General features: G+C 48.9%; 3 protein-coding genes across 5 annotated transcripts; 1 reads left to right on the top strand and 2 right to left on the bottom strand.

Moving 5' to 3' along the window:
- Positions 1–815: 815 nt before the first annotated feature.
- On the bottom strand, positions 816–4,161 carry LOC1269680 (leucine-rich melanocyte differentiation-associated protein). Of its 2 annotated transcripts, none has more exons than XM_061645628.1 (4): positions 2,291–4,161; positions 1,870–1,968; positions 1,642–1,785; positions 816–1,569 (listed from the first exon to the last, which is right to left on the bottom strand). In XM_061645628.1, the coding sequence occupies exons 1-4, from the start codon at positions 2,293–2,295 to the stop codon at positions 945–947; spliced, it is 873 nt and encodes a 290-aa protein (XP_061501612.1). In that variant the 5' UTR covers positions 2,296–4,161; the 3' UTR covers positions 816–944. The 2 variants fall into 2 exon arrangements, with proteins under 2 accessions (XP_061501612.1, XP_308325.4); XM_308325.5 differs by having other exon boundaries at positions 3,275–4,161.
- A 386-nt stretch (positions 4,162–4,547) lies between these two features.
- Positions 4,548–6,183, top strand: LOC1269681 (SAC3 domain-containing protein 1). Its single transcript, XM_308326.5, has 4 exons — positions 4,548–4,800; positions 4,873–5,058; positions 5,122–5,857; positions 6,015–6,183. The coding sequence occupies exons 1-4, from the start codon at positions 4,742–4,744 to the stop codon at positions 6,102–6,104; spliced, it is 1,071 nt and encodes a 356-aa protein (XP_308326.5). The 5' UTR covers positions 4,548–4,741; the 3' UTR covers positions 6,105–6,183.
- A 63-nt stretch (positions 6,184–6,246) lies between these two features.
- Positions 6,247–16,879, bottom strand: LOC1269682 (carbonic anhydrase 7). 2 transcript variants are annotated; one of them, XM_001687843.2, is made up of 7 exons: positions 16,497–16,879; positions 15,458–15,727; positions 9,694–9,738; positions 8,507–8,671; positions 7,679–7,817; positions 7,272–7,605; positions 6,247–6,924 (listed from the first exon to the last, which is right to left on the bottom strand). In XM_001687843.2, the coding sequence occupies exons 2-7, from the start codon at positions 15,600–15,602 to the stop codon at positions 6,577–6,579; spliced, it is 1,176 nt and encodes a 391-aa protein (XP_001687895.2). In that variant the 5' UTR covers positions 15,603–15,727; positions 16,497–16,879; the 3' UTR covers positions 6,247–6,576. The 2 variants fall into 2 exon arrangements, with proteins under 2 accessions (XP_001687895.2, XP_061501611.1); XM_061645627.1 differs by lacking the exon at positions 16,497–16,879 and adding an exon at positions 15,916–16,472.
- Between the last annotated feature and the right edge of the window lie 756 nt (positions 16,880–17,635).

The raw sequence follows: 17,635 nt of genomic DNA, 5'->3' as shown, positions 1-17,635 counted from the left end.
AATTCCCCCTGTGGGTTTGTACCCGCTCGCTTCCTCCAGGCTCGTGGTCTATTGTTACTCCACAATCTAGCAAAATCAGCACTCCACAGTGTGACAATTGCAAAACCGGTATCAATCGGTAAAATCTACCCTTCCTGCTGCGCCACCGATGAGTCGTCCACCAAGTATACGCGTACATCAGGGCCACACGTGAGCACACGCGTCTTGCATAATGGGACCTGCTCGGGTTGCGTCGGCTTTCAATGCCAACGGTAGTAGTGAACAACCGAATGGATGCACCCGACGTGCATGGCGAATGCACATCATGTGCCCTTTCTTGTTAAAAATAGCGACTTCCCTGGAACTTCCCCGAACCTCCGGCTAACTGCGCCGTACTCGCACCCAGCACGTGACCAAAACCCCCCTTCAATCTCACCTGTGGATCGATGAGGCCAGGGCACTTCGGGATGTTCCCTTCGCGGGACACGGGGCCACTTCGAGCAGAGCGTGGATTCGATTACACCACCAAGGTGACCAGTGCGATGAAATATCAGATGCCAGATGAGCGACGACTGCTGCACACAAACTCAAAGCACAATCAGCAACAGCCGATTGACGTCATTTACAATCAAGAACTTTCTTAGCCAGAGCTCCCAACTGCTCCCCGCCACGGGACATTGACCGGTGACCACAAAACGCTCTCTAACACACACAGACACTACCAGCTCCAAGCATTGGCAGCTAGACTAGAGCCCTATCTAGACCAACGACAAGGGGTCACGCTACGTGATCGTTCTCAAAACAATCTTCCTAATAATGCGAACAGTTTGGCGTTGTTTATGTTTTTGCTGTAATCGTGCACAAAGCATTCGTATAATGCTTTGAGGTCAATTGTTTATTACAAAAAAAATGGAAGCACACCTTGCAACACTAGCCACCTTCCGTGCCTCGTGTAGGGAAGGTAATTACGAATTTCCCTGTGACTGTGTGGCACCGTTGCGACGCTTTCGGGGTTTCTTCTGTGCGGTGCTGGACACCTTCGTCGAAGCTGCTGGTGACTGCTTAGAGGTTGATGTTACCGTCGAGGTCGTCGTTGGCGTTGTCTTAACCGTTGCTGTTGCTGTTACGGATGGTGTTGTGGTTAGAGCATCGGCCCCACTTGGCAGCAGTACCGGCTGCTGACGACGCCCTACCGTCTCGAAGATGTTGTACGGTCCCTGGTTAAGGTTGTAGCTGTGCTTGAAGCTTTTCGCCTGCGTACGCTGGGCGGCGGTCACTTCTGCGTCGTCCAGGTAGCGCAACTGCGGTAGAATACTGATCACGAACAGCCGGTAGTCGTTGTGTTCGAGCGTGGAGTTGCCGTTGAAGGAGGAGGTCGCACCCGGGTTACCCATCAGCGATAGGTACTTGAGCGAGGGGCAGCATTCGCGGATGCGATAGATCCAGTTCTGCAGGTTGATGATATCACAGTGGTTGAGCCAGAGCAGCTCCAGGTTGGGAAGGGTCGGTAGCGTTCGCTCGTCCGGCTGTACGTTCTTGTCCAGGATGAGTGTGTTCAGCTGCCGGAAGTGTGTCAGGAAGGAGAGGTCTCTGCAGGAAGACACAAGGACAAATGAGTTCCAGTGGAAAAAGATCCTTTACATTGATCTCGCTCTCTCTTACTTGATTTCATTGTAGCTCAAATCGAGGATCGTCGTCGTGCGGGAGAACTTCTCGGCGATTTTGCGCGGGATCTGTGACAATCGTTCGTACGCCAACGAGAGCCGCTCGCCGTTCTGGTCAATGTCATCCGATTTGCTTGAGTCACTGGGAGAGACAGAAATGCGAACAAACAATTTTGTAAGACCTATTTAACTTCCTTTCTTCCCTGTTTTTTCCACAAAAACTCACCTTCCGGCACTTTTAATCGACATCGCGTCCGATGACCAGTCGTAGCTCAGATACAGCTCATCGTCCTCGTCCATGGTAGAGTAATTGTCGACGAAAAATCTGGAATCAGAAACCCAAACAAACGGAATGTATTCTTCATTTCATCAGTATGTGCAATGGGACGGAACGGGATGGAATGAATGGAAGTAGCCGGGACAATTTGTTTTCTGATAACAGAACATTCGTGTACCGCACCGAAATTTGACGGTTCAATGCGCCATTAGACAAGCGAGCGAGCGAGAGAACGAGGTTAGTCAAATAGGACACAATCGAATCAACACAACAGCATCAACACAAAAGAGGTTGAGAGATGAACGATCGGGACAACGATCACTGTGCTTTTGGATGAGTAATGATGATGCGTGTGCTTGTTTCTATTTACATCATTGTTTCGAGTCTTCTAATGGCCCTTTTCTTCGCTATTTTGTCCACACTCCGACACACTTTCTCTTAAAACTTCAGCCGCAGAGTCTCGGTCCCGGTTCGCAGCTCCAATGCGACTGAAGAACTACACCATGCAGCACGCTTTTCAAGGCATTCTCTCGCTCTCTGTGAGGCCCTAAAGAGATGTCACAAAACACAAGCCATAAAAAAACGAGAAAAGTGATCCTCTCTTGATGAAGATAACGTCCTACTTCGTCACCACACACACACGCACACTGCCCTGCCCCATCATTACCCGTGGGCTTAGATTGTGGTTAAGCCTGGGATTGTTGCATCCATCGAGTGGTTGAAATTGTCGGTAAGAGGGCAAAAAAGGCACATGTGAAAGTACTTGAACAAAAAGACACACGCTAGTGGCGCAAAATCTGAAACGCATTCGATTAGGGATGGAACGCTTCAGCGCCCACTCACAGAACGCTACGCAACGTGACGATCATCAAACGATGACGGTGTGATAAGAGACCGTGCCGTGACTGTGCCACTTTCTCTCACGGGTATTCTGCCGAGCTTATTATCAGCTCAGTATACGATAGCGTCGTGTTCCGGCAGCTCGTTTCGATGATGCAAAGAAGAACGTGATGTGAATTCGGTACTTGATCTTCTCCCTACGAACACTGATCATGCAACTACATCGCCACTACTGTGTGCTAATCTCTGTTGATGCTGCGCAATCGATGGACCTTTGAATTCTCGTAGCTACTCTTTCCTTTCCTTACACTCATCGTTGCAGTAATTAATTTCCCCCTGCGAGGTCATCTAGGCAGATTAAGGCAGTGTTAAGTGTGCCGATTGAATTATGCGTTCGATTGATACATTTTCCGTTGGCGCTCTAAACATGGCACCCATCCACCATTCCCCTTTTGCTATTACGCACTTTCACAAAATGACGGTCCCTCCCTATGGTTCTGGGACGCTCACTTACCGCTCATTGTAGCCGATGGCTTGCATAATTGATACTGATAAGGACGATGTTCTGGGACAATTTGTCAGAAAGCTGTACAATTGTGATCGTTTCACTTAAAAAAGCCTCTGCTTGTTCACCGTTTCTATTCACGATCTACAGAAAACGCACGCTGTCGTTCGATTAGTTTAGAAATACATTCAAACGATTGTTTCCCAAGATCGTGCTGGGTGCAGCAGCATAACGAAACACAACACTTCACACAGCACAACGAATGCTTAAAACCTGCAACGAATCGAATCCGTTGTGGCCGATTGTGTGCCCTTTTTAGTCCGAGTAGTTTTAGCCGCGATAAGCGCGCGCTTCCTGTCGCGTGCTACCACACACTTGCTTGCGTTGCTGCCACAGACCAAGTGACGCAGACCGTGCCGAGGGCTCCTTGGTACAGTGGTACAATCTTTGCATACAGAAAGAACTACACTCTGTGTGTGTGTGTCCGTGAGAGTGGACCAACCATTTCCTACTTTCCCCGAGAGCTCCCGAAGGAGCGGCACAGCACATCGATTCCCACGCGGGACACAGCCTAGCAGCAAGTTTATTAATTTGGACCACGTTTTCTGAGCATTTGTTTCTTTTAATAAACCGCAACCGCGGAATCCTTAGCAGTGCTCTGTTGGCTGCGGTTTTGCAATCCACTCCCGAAACGGGAGCGTGTTTATTTTGTACGCGTCAAGGCCATAGTTTAAAAACTCCATTCCAGTCTGCCCGGTAGCATCCAGGGCAGGGTGGATTGTGTTAATCGTATTCACTTTGAGCCCCACACCACTGAGCGTATTAGAATCTGTGTGATTGTGTAAGTGCCAATCAGTCATGAGCAATTGATTCGGAACGCATTGCAGCTAGCGACTAATCGGACGTTGGGTTGGGAGTAAAGTTCTGACTTTGAGGCTGATAAGAAGATGAACAAAAAGGCACAGTTAGTTAATACTTAACCGTTAGTTAAGAGCTCAAGCTCGAATGGTGATGAAACGAAGCTACTAACAACAGAAGCTTGCTAATATCCAAAGAAATCAGCAATTTTTATTTGACTATGGATTACTATTTAATAATATTTGGCAATCGAAACAATTTTCTGTTCTTAAAACAGTCTCAACGGTTTTTAACGGATGAAATAATATTCAAATTCTACCTTTCATATCCAAACCAATCTGTTTGGAGCGACCACTGTGCATGTTCCAATCGCATTTGCAGTAGTGAACTGTACCCCATAAACGCAACCCGGTGTAACTGTCATTTTTGCGCTTTTGACGTCTCGTGCGAGGGAATCGTTTGTTTACAAACAAATCTGTTCGCGACTAGCCGACTGTGCAAATTAATTAGAAAATTAGAAGATTTAATTTAATTTAAGTGTCTTTATGTTTGTTGAAGGGCTAGTTGTGTGTTAATCAGATAATTTTATCCAACCGTTACCAGTTACTACTCCAAACAATGAACGAATTCATCCGAGGAACTTGCGACGAGATGTGCCCAAAAGCGGAGATTGATTTGTTAGTCCGAACCTCTGCTACTTTCTTATTGCAATTTTCAGTATTATAATGCAATTTTCTTGTCTTTCCCAGACGGATCCGCGAACGGATGGTACACTTCTTCGAAACCGATCCCGACGCCGGTGCCGCGGGTGTGCCGGATCGCAGTCGGATGGTGAAAGAGTTTACCCGGTCGGCTGCCGACCGACGACAACCAAAGCCGTGGGAAATACGCACTCCAAGAATGCTGCTGGAAACGGTCCATTATCTCCTAACAATGTTTGTACAGCGACGGCCCAAACATCTTACTCGATATATACGCTCATTGTCTTTCCATTTCAGTGTGCTTCCCGACCCACGGCGCCCGTTCCATCAACGCTATGAATTCATTTTCGATCGTATGCGAGCAATCCGGCAGGAAATGGTCATACAGAACCTGTCCGTCGGTGAAGTGCTCCCCATCCTTGAGCCGATCGTACGCTTCCTCTGCTACAGCGCCTACCGGCTTTGTGAAGCACCGATCGCGGAGTTTGATCCGAAAATCTGTGCCCAACACCTGCAGGAGTGTTTGAAGAAAGTGCTCCGCTGCTACGAAGAGCTCGACGGAGACGATTTAAATCGGTTCGAAATGGAACGACTGTACCTTTCGTTCAATATCGGCAGCCCGGAAGCGACACAATCGGCGCTGGCACGATACGGTGCCTCGGAACCGGAGCTGCGGCTTCACATTACCACGCAGCTAGAGTGCCACCGGGGGAACTATTGCGCGGCGATACGAAACCTGCTCCGCTTTAGTCCGCTAGAGGCGGCCGTCGCCTCCCTGCAGCTGCCCCAGTTCCGGCGCCGGATGCTGCAGCAGTTCTCGATTGCGTACCAGAGCCGCGTGCAAACGGTACCGCTCGAATGGCTGGAAAGCGTACTCGGTTATGAGGGTCGCGAGCGCACGTGCCTGGCGAACGATTGTCGTCACTATAACCTTCAGCTGGTGGCGCGTACGGACGGGACGGACGCCGGGGAGGGCAACCGTAGCTGGGCGGTGAAATTCGAGAAGGCTCAGTTCGATGGTCAGCGATACGCGGTAAGTTTTTAATCACCATCCATCCATTCATCCAATCAATCGAGTTTGCCTCCGTTTGTTGATGCTCGTCGCGGAGACGGGCCCAAGCCGATAGTCGGTTGCGAGATAGCGATCAGTACCGTGTATCCGTTCGTTCGTTCGCATTTTTTCCTTCTAGCTTCAACCACGCAAAGTCCCCCGAATCGAGGATGTGTTAGATCGTTGCCGAAACATTTCAAGGATGTTACTGGGCGGGTTCTATGGATGATCAGTGCAGCGGAGGGGCAGCATCGACGTACACCGATCTCGTGTGTGATATTTAACAATAAAAAAGAGAGCAAATCAAACACTAATCCATTACTAGCTTGCGGTCCGATGACCATCGTTAAAAGGTAGGCAACATGTTCAAATACGTTTTAATTAGTTTATTTGATAATTTTCCTAAGCGATGCGCTCTATTCTAGAAATCTTACATGCGAGCTGTATCTGTTCTGTGTTTGTGTTTTGTTTGTGGCATTAAAATTGTGCTTAATTAGCGCTTCCTCTTGTTCGTATCTGCTCGTATCACGGTTCACTAGTAGCTCTCTCTCTCTCTCTCTCGCTCTCTGTCTCTCTGGTAACAATGTAACGCGTGTCGGTCGGAACTAACACCCTCGGGATTAACTATTACAACCCTAACGTGTGCTTCCCTACTACTCTATTCGCTATATTTACAACTGCAAAGGATCGGTTTTAGTTCTTTAGTATCGTTCCGAGCGAAGGAAAGCGGTCCATAGCAATGACAGCGCGACAACTGCCACCGACGACCACCGAGTTGCGATCGATGGTGTGCCAGCATTGCGCGGATGCTTTCTGCCGTTTGGATCGCTGGGTGCTTTTGGCGCTTCGTCCGACCGGCCCGTATCGAGCTGGTTGGTGTCAACGCCGGCTTCCGACGGCTCCTCCGGCTGCTCACCATCCAGATCGACCTGCTTGATAATCTCATCCGTGTTGTAGAGCACCACCCGATCGCCGAGCGGTTGCACCGGACGGAAGTTGTGTGTCAGTGGGTGTCCTTCCTCATTTTCTAGCGCTCGGAATGCTTGTACCTGGAATTGGAGTTGGAGAGCCATTAACAATATGGTCAATTTTTGGTCGCCATCAAACGCCATTTAATTGTTTTGTTGTAGGCTTGAAAAGCGATCGTGACCTGCTGAGAACGGTTTAAAAATAGGATCAGTGTTAATTGCGGCGTCACAATATATCGCCTTACATCGTCACCGATATCGCCCCCCATGCGAACGATCACCCAAGCAGTGGCACCTTGGATTAAATCTTTTTATAGATAATGGATTGGTTGATACGCGGGGTGTAATTTAATTAACAGTAAGGCACTAAGCAAACCACACTCCCCTTGCTTGCCGATCACCGCCACCACAGCACAGCCTGCGCTTACCTGTGCGTGCGATAGTAAGATCGGTTCCTTAAAATCGATCCATGTGACCACCTCGCTGCAGGGCGGTGTCGTCAGCGAACCATCGTACGTGTAGTAATGCAGCAAATCGTCCGCAATCAGGTCCTTGAGCGATGGCGGCGTATCGAACCGGGCGGAAAGGTGGCTACCGGTGACATTCCCCAGCAGCTCGATAAACTCCTGATACATGGGATTGTCGTCGGGTGCGATCTCGAAGAAAAACGCCAACACCGTCAACCCATCGGGATGGTTCAGGGCGGTGCGTGCGTTTTTGTACTCCTGCTTGAAGAACACCACGTGCAGCTCCATGGGAAAGCTGGAAAGATCACCGGTGAAGTAGCGCAACATCCGAAAGGCACGGTGTTCCTCCTCCCCCCCCCCCCTCTTACCGATGGTTATCGATCATGTCCTCGCTGCCAAACGTATCGTTATCGCCCCAGTGGAAGTGAAGCTGCGAGTACTCGTAAACGCCCGTAAGCGGCCCTCCAGACACGGTCGGCGTTACCTCGGACTCCATCGTGACGACCACTGTGAAGAGGAAATCGGCGAAATCGGTTGTACATTAGGGCGTGCTGGCGGGACGCGTGTTTGCAATGTTCGTAGGCGTAAGGGTGCTAATTTGAAGCACCTCACGTTAAGCGTGACCGTCATTCTGTTCACCCCGTGGCACGTGGCGGCGACGCGTTCGGAAGACGACGCCATCGGCGGTCGGTGAAGGATACGGGAGCGCGATCGTGGTTTGGCGAATTGATTAGCAAACTCAGGGTTGTCTCGCATTACTTCAATCGTACCGAACTGTCGAAGCAATCCTACCGATCGCACCGAACTAAAGGGGAGCGTTGTTGATACTTTCTTGTAATTACTATGTTACATTTTATCGTTTTCAGTAGCCAGTGGGGAGGGAGTGATCACCAACGACCAACCTTAAGTTGGCCAATTGACACGACACGACACGAGCGATGAGGTAGCGTACTAATTAACCTTCTGCGTGGAAGCTTCCTGAACACGAAAGACACGCCTTATCTAAACACCTTCGAAAACGACCCGTTTAAGGTGGGTTCTAATTAGTGTTGGAAGCAACAGCGAAGGTGACCGAACCGTTTCCGTGTGCAATCGAAGATTTTGTGGCCGTTTTGTTTGGTTTTCGGGAGAAATCTTTACCAACTGTTGTTGAGTTGCATTTTGCAATGTAAAAGCATATAACATAAGCCACTTACCGGTATGACCGTTGTTGGTGAGGTTCGTTTCGCGGGGTGAAACATCAAAGCCCTGAAACACTAGCGGTGGCAGATTGACCTTCTTCACGTCGAGCGAGTTGATGTTGATAGGGCTCTGGTGCTTGCCGGTGCAGGAATTGTACTGTTCACCCCAGTGGGAGGGTCCTACACGGAAAAGTGGGGAAGAAATATTGAAGAACTTTTGGTTAGAAACACTCGTACACGTGGGAAATAGTAAGCGCCGAACACGTGGCGCTTGTAACGTGCCATGTTCTAGTTATCATTAATCACTTTTTACATTCTTTGTAGCAATTTTGCCGACAATACATCACAATATACACAACAACCATCCCCCGCCCCCCGCCCGCCACTCCCTTGTCACTGTGATGCGCAAGAGTTAAGCAAACGATGGCCAGTTCTATGCCGAGACCGACGGCCGACCGACTCGAATCAATTATTCATAACTCGTACGCGACACAACATCGACAAGTGCACAATTTAATTATCCCACGCAAATGGAAGGGGAGCAGTGCGGGGGAGGGCGAGAGAAGGGGTCCGTCCCGATTGATCCGATTGTGAAAGCAGTGCAGTGCATGTGCGCCTCCCCAGGTGCATGACGATGCAGTTGGGAGGATCTGATGGTGTGGGCAATATTTGTTCTGCTTCCACAGTTACAGTCCACGTCATCGCGGTTCTTCCGGTGGAACGGATCGGATCCATTTATCTGATGATCAGTTCACGTGCGGTCTGTTGTGCATGGGGTGGGTGTGTGTGTGTGAGCCAGCTAATGGTTTGCCTTCGGTCAGTCCTTTGCGGGTGAAAGATGTTAGATGAAGGCTCCTCCCAGAGCGACTCACACAGTAGCACGAAGGGCGGTAATGGAAGCAAATTCCACCGGTATCCACCACAAAGCGTTACGCTTCGTTCTGTTAGACCAGCAGCACATGTCCACCGGTGTGTGTGTTTGTGTGTGTAGAGAGAATTGGATTTTAATGAAATAATTGTGCAGGCCATCGGAATTGCGCTTGCTGGGAATGCATTTTTCACGCTACCATCATGCTCGGGTGTGTCACGATGGAAAAATAGACTCCACGACGCACACATCGGTCGATGATTACGTTAGACGTTGGAGTCGTAAGGGACACAGTTTGTAGGCAAATTATCTCTTCCTGCCTCTGCACACTTACCTTTATCGCCATCGTATCCAAAATCCTGTGCGTGGCCATAATGGACTGTAAAAGGTAGGTAAGAGAAAAAGAGTAAAAGTTTAGAAAATTTAACCTCAATCGTTAAGATCACGAGATCTATGAGCTGTTGTGTGTGTGTGTTTGTCCACAGCAATTGTCCGTAAATCATGACGTCTGACTGGTAATGGGTTTCTGCATGATCGATGTTTTTACCAGTAGATTGCCCACCTTTATTGCCACCCAACATACAACAAAGAGAGCTGGTGTTCCAGCTGGTCATGGATTTACGGCCGCATGGCCGCATCCAATTTCGCCCCCAATAGCCATGGCGTCGTGTGGAGCGTTCAAAAACCACAACAACCACACAAAGCTCACTTGCAGAGTGTACTGCACAGAGCCACGCGTGGATGAACTGCATTGCTTCGGTTAAGAGCGTCAGAGGTCCATTCCATGGCCGTGCTAAGATGCGAAACATCCGCCCAAGCGGTGGTTGTCCCACAGAGAGACAACATATCCCATCATAATCTGGTGTTTCGAGCTCAATGTTGGCCTGGGGCTTGGGGTTGGGATTTGGAGACAACTATGTCTTGGCCAATTTAAAAACAAAGTTCCCGGTATTTTCCCCCTCCCCCCCTCTCTCCCTACCCATAATGCGGTCGGCTATTACGTCGGCATGGAGTGAAAATTGTGTTTGTCGGTCGGCTGGGCGCGCACGCTCACGCGGTATTGGAAAAATCAATTTGACTTCCTGATTCGTGCCGCTCCCGCCGTGTGTGTGTGTGTGTTTGTGTCGTGATCGACGCGCTCACATGCGCGCCCATCAAAACCTCCGTCGAATGTTTGTGGTAGCAATTTTCACGTTGCAAGCGCCGGCGGAGAGCGGGTTTTCTGCGCGGGCATGGATGATGATGAAATTGCCAACCCATGCGCGCGTGTGTTGTGTTTGGGAGTTTTGGAGTTCTGACGCGTGCATGAGCAGACTCGTGATCGCTGGCGTAAATCTCACGCCTGATTTGACCTCGCGGACACATTCTTTATTAACCCTGAACTTGCGTGATATGACCCCGCCTCGGTGAGTGGGTACTTCATGTTCTAGGGTCTCATAATAAAGCCATCCGGTACAATGATCTCCGTAGCGCGTTAGGGGTTAGCCGACACAAAGGGATCAATATCAACCCGCCGCTCTGCGAGTGCTCTGCTTGCAATGGTCTTTATTGATTTAATTGAAAGTAACCATGAGAAGACGTGTGCCTGCCTGGGACAACTTGATACTCCCAGCCGGCTTGGGACGAAATCCGAAAACGCCCTTCTAGCGAATTATATAGATCACACACACACACGAGCACACAGGAAGCTCGTGGACGACACACACGGCCATTTAATGTCACCCGCCAGGGTCTCCTTTCTCTGCCAGCTGGTGTGGTGTGCCCAGCAGCAAGATCAAGTGCAAGTGCATCAACAGCTCCTCACTGGGATGCAACAATCCCATCGGCACTAATTGACAGGGACCATGTCTGTGTGTGTGTGTGTGACAGCCCTTGTTTTATGGGTGTTTTATATGTTTTACTGCAACTGTAACCGTTTGATTCCATTTGCTCTCCATACACCGTTTAAGCGACACTTCTCTCTCTGACAGTCGAGACAAAGTCCGCACAAAGGAAACGATTGCGGCGTGGAGACTGCAACACCCTCGCTTCGCGCAATTGCTTCTAATGACGAATTATTAGCGCAATTGACACTCCATCGTTGGCTCATTGGCTTTCGGCTCGTTCGATGCGGGTTCGGGCCGTAATGTCCGCCGCTTACTTTCTTAACGTGGGCCTTTCCTTCCTGAAAGCCATAAATCAACAAGCTTTGTGTCAATCATGATGGGGACACGATCAGGCAGAGAGATGCGTGATGATGCGTTGCGCGATACCAATCTGTGTTGTCAACGCTAGTAGAACCTTTTCAGGTTTCGAAAACAATCTCGGTTTTTCGGGACGGATGTGAGCGCGTTTGTTTTGTTGTCGATCGTTAGGCGCTACTAATGCACTCCAGTCTTATCAACCGGTGCATCAATAATGCATCTATTGGGGGGACATATCCGGGAAGTGAGCCGGGGGTATTTGCGGATGTTGCATATTTTATTCAAACGATCACACCACCGCCGCCCCGTGTGTTTGAAGTGCACACTAATGTCGGTGTTGGTGCAGGTGCAATCAAGCGCTCGGCTGCAATTTGCTATGCAATCTGGTTGGAGGAGTCATCGGGCTGTGCATCCCTCCTGGACGGCCCCCTAAACGGCCTTCTTAATTGATTTTTCCTTCTGCTATCTTCTTGGTAGATAAAGCGATTCTAGGTAGAGGAAGTGGTGATTGAATGACTTCTAGTTGTACGATAATCAACTCAAGTAGCAGTATTCCTGTTTGCAAACGCCAAGTTCCGGTACTGTTCGTACTTGAGCGCTTGTTTGGATTGTGCACTTGAGAAACATTCGCCACTTGAAGATGTTTCATTTCGCAATATTATGTCATTATGGGTCGATTGTGGTCACCTTTGAGGAGTTCTTTTAACCTTGAGGGAGAACGTCTTCAGAGCATTGCAAATAATGCACCATTCGTTGATGCATCGTTTAAATGCAATCAAGACACTGCAGATTTGTTGATGAAGTTCTCAGCAAGTGTTGGAACGCATTCAGTCGCGCCCTGTATCACACATAAATTTTCCATACAACAACAAGTTTTTCCCAACCTCACCCCGAAGTGGTCCGAGAGTGTCGAAATCAGCTCAGGTGCTGGTTCGTATCAGAGATCAGGCATCAGACTTGCGAACGTCTTCCCCTTGAGGTGCCGCTGTAGTACTGTACACCAAACACAATGCCACCGGAATTGCCGACAAAACATGGAACATGACATGTGAGCGATGGCGACATGAGGGAAATAGGCAAATGATTTAATGTCTGGAAAACGTCGCTTGACCTTCCTCATCTCTCTCTCTCTCTCTCTCGCTCCCAGGTTCAATGTCAATCGGGCAATCGTTTAACCAGTAACATCGGTCATTGCAGTGGCTGAAGCCCGAGAAGATTACGTGCTTATGATAAATTGCAACAAAAAGCACCTCATCTCTTGGCTCACAACGCGACGATGCGCCACAATCCGGAAGTTGACCGCTCAAATCCGGATATCTAAGAAAACACATTCGCTTCCCCCCCAAACACACGGACCGTTTTGCAATTGATTGCCAGAGCATCGGGGTGGGAGGAAATTATCACGACCCTTTTTTGTGTGTTGCGAGTGTGTGGGAGTAGATGGGGAGGGACAGTAATCGTCGACAAATTTGCGTCATCAGTCAACATCTCATCGTAAGGGGGTTGAAATGCATTAATGTAGGCCCTGATTTGGTTATTTTGCCGTGTCTTGTTGGTTTGTTTGTTGAAGCGTCCTTTTGCATTAATCCACATCAAGCTCTCCTTGCAGAACAAAACCGGTAGCAACCGGTCGACGGAACTCATCCCACGTATGATGATGGACTTTTTAATTTACTTTCAATACTGTTTATCGTCTTTTTATCGCTCCATTTGAATATGGCTTTCTTATTGCTGCGTCATTCCACCTAGATTAGGTTTGTGGTGTTGTTGGCATTTTGTGGCTGCTCTGTCCAAGGTCAAGTTTAATGTTTGCTCTTGTGTCTGGGGTTTGTTTCCCTAATTTTGTTTTTCGCGAATGCCAGCAAGAACAGTATTATGTCACAGCGTTTTGTGCCAAAAAAAGACCCCTCGGCCTCCCATTTGGACACGAAAACAGGTGATCATGATCGCGCGCCACCAGCTGTTTCTGCTCTCGCGCCGTTTGGAGGTGCGCGCGCGGTTGCAGCAGCAGCAGCAGTAGGGTGCAGCTATTGTACGCGATGAATATTCACCATGCAGTCAACGACCATCGGCAGGAAATGAAATGTGTTCTGTGGTGTGGAATAATATGCAAAAACTATGCGGTGCTTTACACAATTCAAATGTGACGAGTGTGCGTTCAAGTTTTCGCGAGTATGCTGATCAGCTAGCGAACGATCATGTGCAAGAATCGTGATTTATATTTGCTGCTTGACGTACGGAAAGTTCCTTCGCTCGGTTTCTTCAATGGGCAAATCCCACGTAAACGCTAGCAAAAGCCAAACCAAACAGTCTAGCCCACCCTTTGGGGGAGTATAATTCTCAAGCTATCGTGAAAATTCACAGCCAACAGATCGAATTCTGATCCACAATAATGATGATATTTACGTGCCGGATTAATTCGGATCTAAAACTGTCGCACTCAAACACATCGAGGAAAATCCCTTCAGTTGTGAGTCAGCGTGGAAAGTTTCCCATTTTCAACGCGTGCGGTCCACGAAACAAATTGGACTTGAAAGCGAACAATGTTGTCTTACTTCCATTTGCTGTGAAGGTCTTACCAACGTTCTTCTTTTTTTTTTTTTTGGTGAAAAACAGCATTCCCAGTGGATGATTTTACTACGACGGGTTACGGGCGGCTCGTGTTTCGCATCATTATTTGTAAAACCCTGACCGTTGCGGACAAACAACCGTTGGCCTACCAAAGCACCCAAATACCAAACCGACCGTCAGACTTTGTGTGACACAGTGTCGCAGAAGCAAAAGAGAAGATAAAGAAAAACCCCCTCCCAGTACAATCCACCTGATTCTTAAGTGAGCGAGTGAGCTCTGCTCGGTACAAATTATTTTCGGTTGCCGTGGCGATCGCCCTCTACTACCACATGCAAGGCGGGCGCCTATTTATAGGCGTAAGTATCGTAAATAATTAAATGCTGTCAGCATTTCAACCACCATCACACACACACACAAACGCGATCACACCAGGTTGGGGTTTCGGTCGATCGCCGATGATCGTGATCGTGCCTGTCAGGATGTGATTATGTTTAATTGAGCGGGCTAGTATCAGCTGATCTGCGGGGAATGTGAGCTAAAGCGAGTGGAATTATGTAAAAAGCGACAAGAGAGCATCCATCCGCGCACACCTCGCCCACAGCAGACAATGGGGGCCAGATCTATGCTACGATCGTTGTCAAGAGCGCATGTGTGCGTGTGTGTGTGTAATCCTGATGCGTTTATTATCCCAATCGTATTATTTTGCAAACTTCCTTCCCGCCAAACCACTCACTCTCACGGCGGGGACAAAGTGAGTGGTCATGGTGTGGTGTGACCGAGTGCGTCTAACTAGCTTCAATTGAATGAAATTTTTGCAAGGCCTCCAAATCCGGCCCCACCGATGTCCGATGCCACCTCCCGGGGCCCTTGTAACACCTCCCTCCCTTGTTGAAACTATTTCGGTTTCGGCTCATTTGGAAGAGTGTTTTAAAGGCTTTTTCTTGCCTTGTAGGTTACTACTCCCTCACAATCGAAATTAGAAAAAAGTCATTAAACACACACACTCAGACATAATTCGAGTTCGTACAAACGCCTTTTTTAGGAAGCGATTTGTTTTGCATATGGACGACATTTTTCCGCTTCGTTTACCATTTCCTTCATTGTGCCGATGGTTCAGCCAATGTCCAGACAAAACAGCCTTTTATATATATTTATATGTCTGTATGGTCCCCCACCCCTCCCACCCGTCTCGTCTAACTTCTCGAAATAAAAATAAAATTTAAACCATCCCCCTCATCCCCACATCAACGCCCATCACATGTTGCGTTGCGCCTCGCTCAACACCCGGCTGTGGCAAAAGGGACGGAACCGGTCGGGGTGTGGAGTGTTAAATTGGAAAATTACCTGATAATACCAAAATTGATGCGATTAGCATAACACCACCGCCAACGCCACTGCTGCCCCGCCTTCGGTGGCTTCTACTACAATGGCTGACACGAGCCGCCATCGTCGTCGTCGTCGTCGCCGTAGTGGTAGTCGCTGCCATCATATGCTGGTTGGTGGTTTGGTGGTTGAAGCTATTCGGCGAAGCGTCTTAAATGGTAGTCAGCGCCGTCAACACCACCACCGTGTGTACGCGATCACACTTTGATGCACACGCAGCTCGATCACACTCTGCAACGATTGAACAGATAAACGGAAAGATCACAATCACTCACACACGCTCACGGCTTTTCACTTTCCCGCTTTTCCCTGCAAACCAACCGCGCGCGCGTTCCACCATCCCCAAACCAATCAATCGTCAATCCGTACGACGCTGACAACGTTTCGCAAAGCCCGACGAATCAATAAAATCAATTTACTTTAGCCAACACAACACCCACTGCCCCGTCCGGCGTTCTGCGGCGATTGACGGACCGTCTCCGTCTCCCCCCAGACAGTCGCAGCCGCAGACTGGTAGTCCAAGAGTCCTCATCCAACTGCCGGCGCACCTGATGCACAGACACCCACCCACCTAACAACAATGGGAAATGGAGTTTGTAGGAGAAGGGAGAATAGATTATAATCGCACGCACATCGACACTTTCACCCCGTTTCGGAAGTCGATTCGCTGCAATTCACCGTTACACACACTTACACACACATACACACACGCGCGTACGAAGAGTTACAGAAAGTGTTTGCACATATTGAAGCACGCACGAGGGTGTGTGTTCTGGCCTGAAGGAACGATCGTCTGCAAAAATGCACTAATGCTCACCACATGCTTCATTATGTATGCGCGCAACCTGCCAAAACCCTAAGCAACAAAACAAAAACCGATCGCATCCGCCTTTCGCCCTGGTTTATATGTTTCCCTTTAAAAACTCAACACTACTGCACTACTTCTACGAGTTGGAGTTGTTGGTGAAAAGAACAATTTTCGTGTTCTTACGATGCCCACCTGCAGGGGTAATGGCGATGCCGAGGAGAGACTGAACGCAAGCGAGGGCGCGCGCGCGCGTGATCAAGAACGGTTCCGGTTGGTGGTCCCTCCTAGCCCTGCGACGTCCAGCGAAGAACTGAGCCGCGTCTGGGTGGACACTGTCACTGATAAACCTTCCCGCCGCGGCACCAAACGGACACACACGCACGCGAGCAAGCTTTTCCAGGCGTTGCGATCTGATTTTACTCCGCCGAGATGGATCTCCCTAGCGCTCGCACGGTCGCTCTCTATCGAACAATACGCGGTTTATCGTCCGGATCGGATGAAGTTGTCATCGGTTTGTCGTCTTCTTCGGTTTGCCGCCGGCGGGGTGGGACGATCGTTGACCGAATGACGAGTGCGCTCTGGCCACAGACCGGCAAACGGCACGAACACGTTTTTGAGAAACACTGCAACGGTTCTTATCGCCCGTGTTTAGGAAGAAGCATTGTAATCCGGCACAGCAATGGGATAACTCATATATCAGCGTGGAATTGCTTACTTTTAGGGGCCCAGACAGTCGGAAACAGGTTCGTTATCGAACACATCCGCCTGCACCACGGTGGTCTTGGGACGTTGTTTGGAGGTAGAAGAGAATTTGGTCAGACAACTTCCGTTCGATTACACATTTCTGCCAAGCTTCTGACATCACTCACGCACCAACAGCACTGGACGAACAGTGCTAATTCGATTTGTTGGTTGTGGAAATTATCACCGTCGGACGTATTTTCGCACGTAACAAGAGCATAACGGTGGGACGGTTTTTTGACATGTGGGACTAAAATATCAAACAGTTCCTGTCAAGAGTTGTAAAAATCGTGCTCCATTAAAATAGCCCTTGAAGCCACTAATTAATGACTGTTTTGAGGCATGCCCACGTGTAGATGGATATAGATGACTTGTAAAATTGGGTTTGTTTTGATTGGAATGCTCTTTCTACCACCAAGCCACCCTGCCAACGACACATTGACTTTATCTCCTTACGTGCTAATTTCTATGTGGCAATCGTTATGTCCCTGGCAACATCGGGCAACACAGTAGGGGATCGATCAAGACGTACATTATGATATCTCAATACAGCCACAACACATCAAATCAACTGAAAATGCAAATAGCAC

The sequence above is a fragment of the Anopheles gambiae genome, chromosome 2 (genome assembly GCF_943734735.2).
Source record: "Anopheles gambiae chromosome 2, idAnoGambNW_F1_1, whole genome shotgun sequence".
Classification (NCBI taxonomy): Eukaryota; Metazoa; Arthropoda; class Insecta; order Diptera; family Culicidae; genus Anopheles; species Anopheles gambiae.
Note: the sequence above shows the minus strand (reverse complement) of the source record. Positions and strands in the feature narration are given on the sequence as shown.

Bases quoted from the DNA above. Each gene is read 5' to 3' on its own strand.
- LOC1269680 (XM_308325.5), bottom strand. From the start codon at position 3,300: ATGCAAGCCATCGGCTACAATGAGCG. The intron at 1,786-1,869 runs GTGAGTTTTTGT...TGTCTCTCCCAG, and splicing joins TCGATTAAAAGTGCCGGAAG to TGACTCAAGCAAATCGGATG. The intron at 1,570-1,641 runs GTAAGAGAGAGC...GTCTTCCTGCAG, and splicing joins TTGAGCTACAATGAAATCAA to AGACCTCTCCTTCCTGACAC.
- LOC1269681 (XM_308326.5), top strand. From the start codon at position 4,742: ATGAACGAATTCATCCGAGGAACTTGCGACGAGATGTGCCCAAAAGCG. The intron at 4,801-4,872 runs GTTAGTCCGAAC...TGTCTTTCCCAG, and splicing joins CCAAAAGCGGAGATTGATTT to ACGGATCCGCGAACGGATGG. The intron at 5,059-5,121 runs GTTTGTACAGCG...TTTCCATTTCAG, and splicing joins GTCCATTATCTCCTAACAAT to TGTGCTTCCCGACCCACGGC.
- LOC1269682 (XM_001687843.2), bottom strand. From the start codon at position 15,602: ATGATGGCAGCGACTACCACTACGGCGACGACGACGACGACGATGGCG. The intron at 8,672-9,693 runs GTAAGTGTGCAG...TTTTCCGTGTAG, and splicing joins TGGATACGATGGCGATAAAG to GACCCTCCCACTGGGGTGAA. The intron at 7,818-8,506 runs GTAAGTGGCTTA...TCCTCTTCACAG, and splicing joins CACCAACAACGGTCATACCG to TGGTCGTCACGATGGAGTCC.